The sequence below is a fragment of the Montipora foliosa genome, chromosome 8 (genome assembly GCF_036669935.1).
Source record: "Montipora foliosa isolate CH-2021 chromosome 8, ASM3666993v2, whole genome shotgun sequence".
Classification (NCBI taxonomy): Eukaryota; Metazoa; Cnidaria; class Anthozoa; order Scleractinia; family Acroporidae; genus Montipora; species Montipora foliosa.
This window is the reverse complement of record NC_090876.1, coordinates 41,314,084-41,325,590: the sequence shown is the minus strand read 5'-3', so window position 1 is coordinate 41,325,590 and position 11,507 is coordinate 41,314,084. Positions and strand designations below refer to the sequence as shown.

The window sequence follows — 11,507 nt, the reverse complement described above, 5'->3', positions numbered from 1 at the left end:
TTCTAGTTGCTTCGCCTCGGATTTCAAGGTTTATCTTATCCGTTCGAAAAACGCTCCTTTTCGAACGCTGGCTGCCCATTTCTGCTTCATTTTGATCCGTTACGAGTGATCTTGGCCACGGATTTCAAAACCGTTGGCTTAGCGACCACCTCCAACACGACAAAGTTGCTCTCAACCGTAGGGAGGCAAAGGTCAATTTGCTCTATGCAAATTGTACCGTATCAGAGTCCCTGGGGAAATTAAGAGAAGAGAAGAGAAGAGAAGTAAAATGAGTCAAATATTACCAATACCATGCTAACAAGACAGTTGCACGTCGTTGCTGTTCGTTGGTCAGTTCTACTCCAGAGCACTATCTAGTGGCATTAATTTTTAGACCTTTTGGCATTCCCATTTCTGCCCACCAAAACAGTGCTTTTCAGCGCTAAAAACGCTCAGCAAAACAGTGCTTTTCAGCGCCAAAATCGCTCAGTAGGTCTCAGTAAAACAGTGCTTTTAAGCGCTAAAGTCACCGCTAAAATCGCTTAGTAAAACACTCGGGGTAAAACAGTGCTTTTCAGCGGTAAAATCGCTCAATAAGTCTCAGTGAAACAGTGCTTTTTAACGCTAAAATCGCTCAGAAACAGTGCTTTTCTTTAGCGCTTAAAAAGCACTGTTTTACTGAGACCTACTGAGCAATTTTAGCGCTAAAAAGCACTGTTTTGGTGGGCAGAAATGGGAATGCCAAAAGGTCTAAAAATTAATGCCACTAGATAGTGCTCTGGAGTAGAACTGACCAACGAACAGCAACGACGTGCAACTGTCTTGTTAGCATGGTAATATTTGACTCATTATACTTCGCTGCAAGCGGCGAGTTTCCCACCGTTTCCGGTGTAATTTCCCCAGGGACTCTGATACCGTCAAATTTGCATAGAGCAAATAGACCTGTGCCTCCCTACGGTTGAGAGCGACTTTGTCGTGTTGGAGGTGGTCGCTAAGCCAACGATTTTGAAATCCGTGGCCAAGGTCACTCGTAACGGATCAAAATGAAGCAGAAATGGGCAGCCAGCGTTCGAAAAGGAGCGTTTTTCGAGCGGATAAGATGAACCTTGGGATCCGAGGCGAGGCAACTAGAAAGAGGAATTATCGATGGCTGCCGTGAGGGAGTTTTGGCGAGCTCCGAGCATTTTAGTGGAATTTATGGAGCTTCGAGTTCAAACCGTCGGCCGACCAGGTCGCCAGCCTTTCACTTTAATGGGAAGCAAACCTGGAAAAGTTTAAATCGTCAAAATGGCTTTAGAACGACTTTAGAACGCCTCAGCCGCCACAAAGACTTCAAAATAACTCAAGAGCAGACTAACGTAAGTTTCTTTTATTTAAATCCTTTACTACAAGTTGAATTTAGAGCGATTTTCGAACCGTTTCATACATTCTCTTAAATGGCTCAAAACGTAATGCAATACTGTCACGTATGTAAATCTCAAACAACGTCTGGGCCGCCTGTGAAGAAACGAACTCAAAACAGTCAATCACAAGGTAACGTTAACCATTTTCTAAGGCCTCCAGGATGCCACATTTCTCCCACCCGTTCTCAATTATTGAGGTGTTTTTTACCAAAGAGTGATTGCTGATAGAAGTTGAAAATAGTTTTGCTGCTTGAAAAGAAAACATCAAAAATTATTTCCCGGCGGAAATTTCTGTCAATTCGCATCGCAAAAATTGGTTCCCGCAAACTTCAAAAAATCCCCACTTAGCAGGGGAGTGACAGGCAAGACTTCTACCGACACGGAAAAAAAAAGAAAACAAAACAAAGACATTTTACCCATTTTCCAACTGGGATTGCCATACTGGCAACCGAGTAAAAAAATAATGTCAAGTTTATATGCACATTTTTATAACTTAAGAAAGCCAGGTGCCGAGCATTTCAAAAAGGAAGAGGGAGTCTGAGAACCAGCCGTACATATTACAAAATGGCGGCTGGACGTATACACGTATGCTCCGTAGGTTTCTCCGTTGCCTTACTGTTCCTGGTCTTTTATGCGCAATTAATCATCCTTAAATCGATGGAGAATGATATCGCGTTTGTGAGGAGGTCTGTAGAGGGATTCGAGTTCGCGGCATGGAAATATTTTAAACCTTCGATTTATCAACCTTCGGCCATGAGTGGAAACAATCGCTTCGTGCCGACTCGCCACCGCTACTTTTACAGCTCTAGCGGCTTCATTATCGGCTTGTTGCTGCTCTGTGGCGATATTATTAGCCAGCCTGGACCTACAATCACAAAGAGAACGCAGTTTGGAGGTCCTAGTGTCCCGTTCAAAGGCCTTGTGATTAACGCCAGAAGCATGAAATCGGAACATAAAGTTGGGACTTCAAGAGTGAGCAATTTAGATCGGATTCAAGATCTAGTCTGTTCCGAACACGCCGACATCGTATTAATCAGTGAAACCTGGCTGAATGCTAACATCCTCGACCAAGAACTTTTCCCGCTTTCTGACTTTATTGTCTATAGGAAAGACCGTAAGGATCGTAATAGTGGTGGCGTTCTTATTGCTGCCAAAGCTAACTCCTTCAAATCAACGCGGGAATGTTTGCCGGACTCAGAAAACTTGGAGGACTTAGAGCTTGTGTGCCCTGAGATGACTACTTTTTGCAATAAGAAAGTTTTGTTTTGCTCGATTTATTGGCCAGATCCCGAAGATGATACAGGCTGCTGGTTGGAAAAATTTAATATTTTTCTTGATCATGCTTCTGAAACCTATGAGAATATGGTGGCGACCTGAACCTGTCCAAGATCTCTCGGGACTCGCTAGAAAACACCAGAGGCACAAAAGAGGTGGCGTTTTTAGAAATTCTTAACGACCATTTTTTAACACAATTAAACTTTATTCCCACCCGCCGTGACAGGGTGTTAGATCTTGTAATTACGAATGTGCCGGACCGTGTTCGCGTACGCGAGGTGCTCAGTCCAAAAGAATCGGACGTGTTCACGGACCATGGCACAGTGTCCTTTGAATTTCACGCCTCTACTAAAGCTACCCATAGAGTAAAAAGAACAGTGTACGACTATCGTAATGGAGACTTTGACGGTCTCAGAGGAGCTCTTGAAGCCCTGAATTTATGCAATCTTATTCAAGACAGCGACGACATCAACTCTGACTGGACTTTTTGGAAGGACGCATTTATGAGCGCAGTCTCGGATTTTATTCCAACCAAAAAGATTAAAGGAAAAAACACCCCGCCTTGGATCACGAGTGAAATCATCCACGCTCTGCGGAAAAAGGAGGCTGCTCGCTCAACGTTAAAAAAATCTCCTACTGACCATCAACAACAGAAGTATCGCGAATTACGAGCAAAGGCCAAGTCTCTTATACGTGAGAGCCGTGAGACTTACTTCAGCTCCCTCGATTCAGATCTCGCGCGGCAGCCTAAACGCTTTTGGTCCTTTTTCAAGCCCAAGAACAGAATGCGGAGCTTCCCTGAAACGATGAACTCTGGCGATGACACTCAGCAGAGTTCTTAAGCATCAACGCCTCAACAGATCGCCGAGTTGTTTAACTCTTACTTTGTGTCGGTCTTCACTGCCCCCTCAGAGGTCCACTCTCTATCAGTACCTTCCACACCCTCACATCCCACACTAAATGAGCTAGAGATCCCAGTGGAAATGGTTTTGGCAACTCTCAAACAGCTTGATATAAACAAAGCAACTGGATCCGATGGAATTCCAGTGCGCCTGCTGAAGGAAACCGCTGACCAGATCGCACCGTCCCTGACCATGTTATTCAACAAATCTTTGCGGCTCGGCATCTTTCTAGAAGACGGGAAACTCGCGAACATAGTACCGATTTTCAAGAAAGGAAAAAGAGACTTTGTGGAGAATTATCGCCCTATCTCTCTTCTCCCTGTCATCTCCAAAGTTCTCGAGCGCTGTGTTCTGGCGGGTTTACGGAATTATACATCCCACTTCATCAGCCGCGAACAACATGGCTTTTTAGCCGGTAGATCTTGTGTGACTCAGCTCACTAGTGTCTTGCATTACATTGGCGGTCAACTCGACGCCGGTAAACAAATAGACATTATATATCTTGACATGAGTAAAGCATTCGACAAAGTGGATCATACCAAGCTACTTGGGAGGTTGCACCAATACGGCATTACTGGCAAACTTCACGACTGGTTTCGTTCATATTTACAGGGGCGCAAGCAACAGGTTACAGTTCTCGGAGCTACTTCCCGAGAATTGCCGGTTACATCCGGGGTACCGCAAGGGTCCCTATTAGGACCGATATTGTTTCTGCTGTTTGTGGACGATCTACCAAACGCTGTTAAAACATCGAGAGATGCCTGTTATGCCGATGATACCAAGATTTTCAAGAGTATTGATTCCATCACAGACTGTAACGCCTTGCAATCTGACCTTAACGATCTTGTCAGTTGGTCTCAATCATCCGGGCTCATATTTAATCAGTCCAAGTGCAAATACCAGTGCATCACCCGCAAAAAATCACCTGTACAGCCTACCTATACTCTCAAGGAAACGCCTTTGGAATGTTGCGATACAGAGAAAGACCTCGGTGTGTGGGTGTCAAGCAACCTCACCTCGGACCAACAAGTAACTGAACAGTGTGCGATAGCCAACAAACTCCTTGGGTTTGTGCATCGAGTTTCTAGGTACATCCAAAGCACCCAAACGCGTCGCACACTCTACCTTTCTATCGTCCGATGCCATCTCGGCTACGCAACCCAAGTATGGTCACCACAGTCTATTGGCCTACTTAAACGAGTTGAAAACGTGCAGCGCCGTGCAACAAAACTAAGTTTGAAGCTCCCTTTCCGCTGTGATGTAACCTATAAGACCCGCCTCCAACTAACAAATCTGTTACCCATCTCATACTGGCATGAATATTTGGACATGGTTTTTTTCTACAAAGCTGTTAATAACTTAGTTGTCGTAGGCAGTGAAGCTTTACCTGTAACTGGACAATTTGCGAGATCTACTAGGACATCGAGCAGCACTGCTATTACTTATATTCCTAACCGATGTTTTTTTTTTTTTTTTTACCTATATATTTATATTGTACTCCAGTTAGGCGAAGCTAAATAAATAAATAAACAACATGACGGCCACGAATCTCGTCATTCCGAACGCGGAAGAGTTCTTCGTAAAATGCTGATCTTGTCTGTGTTCACAATGCACCCCGCGATGACGACCAAGCTGAGTTCTTGTGTCGAGAAGAGCAGTATAAAGAAACCTTTACGAGCTAGTAACATATCAACGCATCATCGAAACACGTCTTCACCAGGTGACACTCAGTTATGACACTGAACAGCTGATGAACGCCTTAACAGGGTCGTAACGACGCATATTTTTTTGTAACTGATCCCGAAGATGATAAGAATTTTGATCCTAGTGACTTATCAATCATCACTCCTCTGGGCAGCAAGTACTTCAGCAACTTTACTGACGAGCGCAGAGATGTGAGCCTCCAACGAGAGTGTTTCATCCACCTGAATGCCTAGGCATTTGTACATATTGACTCTTTCAATTCAATGCCCATCAAGGCGGATGTGAGGTTCACTTGGGAGCAGAGAAATTTTATGTCTTGTCCCTGTAAACAGACACTTTTAAGTAAAAACTTAAACGGTTAGAGTCTAGCCATTGTTTCAGATTGCTCCGCTCGTGAGTCAGGGATGAAAACAACTCTTCAGGGTTTTTGGAGGCATACGTGCACGAGATTCACGTCGTACATGTCATTGGCGTACATCCTCACATCTGATAGGAGGTTTCAGGTTGAGAGGTCATTTATGTATAATAGGAATAGCAGAGGGCCAAGCATTGACCCTTGAGGCACCCAACAACGTCAATAACTATTTTCAGAATTTACGTCGCTTATAACTGTAACCGGAGTTCTATCAGAGAGATTATGAGTCTCGAAAAAGATTAAGATCTGCACCTTTAAACCCATACAGCTCCAATTTTGACAGACGGATTTCATGGTCATACTTCTAGTAACAAATTCCCTTTTTAAATCAATAAACAGAATGGCATTTGTTAAGCCATTGTCGATGTTAAGATACTAATATTATTGTCGTTCATGTCAATAAGAGCCGTAAGGGTAGAGTGCATGGGTCTAAGGCCAGACCGATATTTCGAAAGTACATGTAGCTTCAATTCTCTGACTCATTTAAATATGTATACCTGATGGAAAATGGCTTTCTCAAAAAGTTTCACTATTACAGAAAGTACAGAGATAGGCCTGTAATTTGCTGGGTCAACCTTTGAATATTGGAGTTTAATAATACTCCAGAATTCTTCCAGTCCTTGTGAGGATACCAGTAGAAAGAACTAAGTTGAAAAAATGTGTTAGGGAAGACGTAGTAAATGTAAATGATAACTTTAGGAGGCAAGATGCATTGGAATGCCGTCAAGACCATCAGTCTTGCCCACAAGGATATAATTCATAAGTTTGCGCAGCCTTTTGAACCTGCTGTACTGTTCTCGATGTCATTTTCCTCGTTGTTATGGCTGTACAGGCTTTCCAGTTTCACCAAGACTTGTGTTAAGCGCTTTCATCAGCTGCTCAGTGTCGTAACTGAGAGCCACCTGATGAAGACGTGTTTCGATGATACGGCGTTAATACTCGCAACGTTTCTTCTTACTGGTCTGCTCTGCGGTGCACTGTGAACACAGACAAGATCAGCATTTTACGAAAAACTCTTCCGCGTTCGGAACGAAGAGATTCGTGGCCGCCATGTTGTTTATTGTACGGCTGGTTCTCAGACTCCCTCTTCCTTTTGAAATGCTCGGCACCAGGCTTTCTTGATTTATAACAATGTCAACCCTCAATTGAAGGATTATTCTTAATTGTCAATTTCTTCCAAGTGAAGTATTATCGTTAATTTTGGACACTGAAAGCTTGATAGGGATCATAGGAAATGAACATATTTCTTTTAAAAGCGAAATCCAACTGTCTGGACTCGCAGGACTCGAACCTGGGAAAGTGTGATTAATAACCCCTCCACTAGACTACCACATCACTAACTGCGAGGAAGTCATTTTTTATTAATGTCAATAATTTTTTCTTCCAAAAGTGCCGATGTAAACTTGTATTAACACCCGCTAAGAAGCAAGCTTACACAGTGAAAAGTGTCGGTTACCAAACTTCAAGAGAAAGCTAACCATTTTAAAATCAAGCTTCAGACTTAACCATTATTCAGCAATGATTATATATATATATATATTATTTAGTTTTGGTAAATAATCGGCACATTTTCCAGTCAGTTGATCTTTAGTGGTTAAGTGGATAAAAACAGTTCCTTCAAAGTGGGTGCTCCAGGTTCAAATCCTGTCCAGGGGCTTTTTCTTTTTTTCTTTTTATTTGCTACCACAAGTCCTGGGACAGAGTAATCAAAATGGAGGATAATACTTCATTTAAGGCGAACTGACAATGAAGGATAATCCGTCATTTGAGGAAGAGATCGTGTTGAAAAATGTGCACATCAACTTGACATGAATTTTTAAATATGGTTACTTTACGTTTTACTTCATATAAAAAAATAAATGTATAAATATATCGTTTGACATAAATATATGACAATTTGATATGAATATATTAGAAACTTTATTTATAGATGTATAGTTGACACATGAAATTGGTAATCTTGATATTTTGTCACATTCGGACAAGCATAGGGTTGGATCTAGGGAAAAGTGACGTCAAAGGCTCACTAGCTTAAAAATTCAGCGTCCGAATGCAGCTTATTATGCATGCAAAACGCGAGTTTAAAAGTCTGGAAGCCCAAAACTCCGGTGCTGCATACTAATTCTGCGGCGTACACACGCATTGCATTCTTAAACTAGTGAGCCTTTGACGTCATTTTCGCCTCGATCCAGCTCTCTCAAGAACTTAAAGTTAGTGATGGCGGACTATTAAAAGGGAACATTCCAGTTAAAATAAACAGGTGTCTTTTTTAAATCAAGGCCTAAAACTTTGGTCACTTAGTGTTTAGTTAACTTAGTTTTGAAATCCAAAACAATATAAGAATTGATTTTTTGGTCACAGGGGCACTTTTAAGATATCAATTGACAAAGATGATGATTTAGCGGAAGTGGCCTTAGTTTGATTGAGATCCTTTTAAAAAAATACCAAGTTTTACTTTCAGTGAAATGGGACTCTTTACTCTATAAATCTCAGTAGGAATTAAATGGTTTACAACCAACTGAGGGTCGCAAACACCTAATTGCAACACCGCTGGAGAATAACAGAGATGCAATCTTAATTCTTTACTACAATAACTGTAGATTTCATGGTTACATGTGTCTATGAGTTTCAATAGGAATTTTTTATGATGAAATACATGGTTTTCTTTGCTATTACAGTTTCACGATCTTTGTTTTTCACATGCATAACAGCAGCCATTATGCATTCTATTTTTAAATCGCTGTGAAGTGCTAATCTACCTTGTCGACACTCGCAACAGCACGCATAGCTGGAGCCCGACTTACGATCTTAGATCTTCTAATTCAAGTTCTGTAAAGGACCTGAATGAAGAGGCGCATTTTCTATTTGCTTAGCGAAATAGATGGTAAACCGCAACGGATTTTAAGAAGTGAAGAAAGTAAAAGAATTGGCTGACTGACTGCTTTGTTATGCTGGTGGTCATCATGAGTGGGCATGTGACTTGTTTGAATTCCTTAGCTGTTTCAATGGCGTATTATTTGGTTGGCTAGGTAAAGCTGAATGCTCGGAAACATCATCAAACTCAAGCTACTTTAAAATTCTAGTGTTCCATGTTATGTACGATTCTCCTGTCGCAAGTGTCAGTGAAAACCGATTCTTCAAACAACTGAAGCTTTGCAACATAACAAAGGACGACTTACCTTGTAAAGTATGTATCGAGACACTTGTTACAAAATCTGTGCCCACATTTCGTCAAAATTGGATCCCGAAGTGGAAATTGACAAATTACGCATTTCAAATCTTCTTCCACTGCGTCCACAAAGTCATCCTCGTACCCACCATGAGACGAATTCGCTAGCGCTTCCGCCATTAACTCACAACTCGCGTTTGAGTTATGCAAACCCTTGACTGCGTCTCGGGTTTCAATTAACTGTGTCGAATTCTCCCAACTCCCCCTCATGTTTACATGAGGCCTTGTAAACACGGAAAAAGTCCTCTATTGCTTACAAATGTAAACATAGATCTTTTTGCTTTCGTCTACCGTACTAGTATAAGCAAAGTAGGATTTTCGAACAACATGGGTGACAATAGACGTCTAATTACCTCGTCTAATTGACTCGTTACCTAACTCACTTAGAACCGCTCCTACGACCAATGCATTTAAACTAGCTGTAAATCAAATTAAATTAGATCGTGATTGTTGTCCTTTTTGTAATTTAGCTTAACTTTATATCTTATTTATTGTACATTATTGTACATTATTACATACATGTGAATATGTATTTATTTATTATGTACAATAATTCTTAGTCTATTTAGTTTATTTTATATATTATTTTATTTCTTCGAAGATATTAGCATAATTGGTTGCTATCTGTAATTCGAAGTCAAATAAAGGTTCTTACTTACTTACTTAATATATGGCTTCAAAAGAAACTGTTGTGTCTGGAGAAGACTTAATGGTGAGACGTATCCATGGCAACCTACCTACGGGTCAACCTCGGCACCTGTCACACACTGTCTTTCAGGGTGGGTTGGGCAAAAAAGCGGCAAACCCCGAGCAGCTGACACGAGTTAGCTTTCTTTATGACAACCACATTAAACAAAACCACAGTTAATAATTCTAATAATCAGACATGACGGATTGATATAACAACAACTACATGGCATACGTGCTCATGTGATATACAGAAAAACGCTGCCAAAAACTATCCGACATGAAATCAATTTCCCGTAACGGCATATCAATCTTTCTGGCGGATTCCTTAGTCGCGTGGGGTAACGTTTACAGGGTGGGTTGTTAAGGTTACGGTAGATTTTTGTCTCTTATCTCATAGAAATTAATTATACTTTAAGTACATTTTCTGAAAAAAAAATACTCCAAAATGTTAAACAAAACGCGAGTTATTAACGAAAACGTATTTCCGATGGAGATTTCTCAGACAGCAAAGGCAGGAAAAGCCAATTAGAAACTGTCAACGCCAAGGAATTTGGTCACGTTTTCCGAGGGAAATTAACCGTGGTCGTTGGTTTACTCCCTGGGAATGACTTTTTTATGGGAAAGGATTAACGAGAAAAGGGTGCTTGGGTAAAACCTAAAAGAAGTGTGGTCGGTAAAAAGATGAAAATAAGAAATAATAATAGCATTTTTGCGGTTCGTCCTAAGGAACTCTGCAGGAAAGTTCTCAATGGCTGTTGTTATATGCGGTGTTTGTGTGTTGGCATCTGGTGGATCAAAAGGCGGGAAATGTTTGTGAAACTTTGGATGCGAAAAAAACCTTGTTCGTTTTTACGCAAGTGTAATTGATAGGGTATGAAAATTCAAGGGGATTCTTTTGAAATTTGGCCTGAGGACTCCCAAAAGACAAACCTAAAATACCTTGACAGGGATTACCGCTTTATAAAATTGAACTTCCTTGTCGCGCTTGGTGTCGTTGTATATGCTAGCAGGAAGTTACCAAGAAAGGGGCTTCCTTTCAGTCCTGGCTACTTGCAAATCTTCCTTGAATGTCTGAACAAAGCATTCAACCAAGCCATTTGTAGCTGGGCAGTAAGGGGCTGACAGAATGTGTTTGATGCCGTTGCTTCTCAGAAATTCTCTAAATTCATCTGCTGTGAATTGAGGCCCATTTTTACTCGCACACAAGCTGTTCGAGTAAGCCATGTACGGTAAGACATTTCCTCAGTCCCTCAATTGTTCTAGTGGCATTTGTCGAGGGCATTAATTGGCATCACTTCAGGCCATTTGGAATGTGTGTCCACAACAATCAGAAACATGGTTCCTAACAACGGTCCTCCAAAATGTGAATGCGTTGAGAAGGGCTTGCTGGCAATTCCCACGAGTACAATAATGCAAATTCTGGTTTGTTAATTGTGGATGAGTTGGCAGCATGTACATCCCGTTGACACTTGTTCCATGGCTTGAATTGTCTATTCCCAGCCACCACACGTCGTACTTTCTGGCGAAGACTTTCATTTTGACAACTCCAAGGTGGCCATTGTGGAGTTTATCTAACACTTGTGTTTGGTATTTTGGTGGGATAAGCACCAGTGAGCCGGCCCAAAGCAGGCATCCGTCATGTATGGCAAGCTCATCTTTCTTCTAAAAAGTGGTTCCAGCTCCTTCTCACAGGTTGTTGGCCAGCCCCGTTTTGTTTGTTCCATCACAAGTGATAAAACTGGATTTCTCTGGGTTGCTTGGTGGATTATGTCTGCACTGATTGGCAGTACCTCCATCTTTGGCAAATTCTCCAATGTAACAACTGTCATCTTCTTGCTGGCTTCTGTCCCTGCAGGGTGGTGTTCTTGTACTCCTTCGTGTACTCAAACCCTGCAAAAAACAATGTATCA

General features: G+C 41.5%; 1 protein-coding gene across 1 annotated transcript in view; it reads right to left on the bottom strand.

Annotated features, from left to right (window-relative positions):
• Positions 1–9,082, bottom strand: part of LOC137967263 (TNF receptor-associated factor 4-like) — a 23,417-nt gene extending 14,335 nt beyond the window's left edge. The window contains exon 1 of the mRNA XM_068813782.1: positions 8,858–9,082. Within this exon, the coding sequence (XP_068669883.1) occupies positions 8,858–9,027 (170 nt within the window). The 5' untranslated portion in view covers positions 9,028–9,082. The remainder of the gene's footprint in view (positions 1–8,857) is intronic.
• Between the last annotated feature and the right edge of the window lie 2,425 nt (positions 9,083–11,507).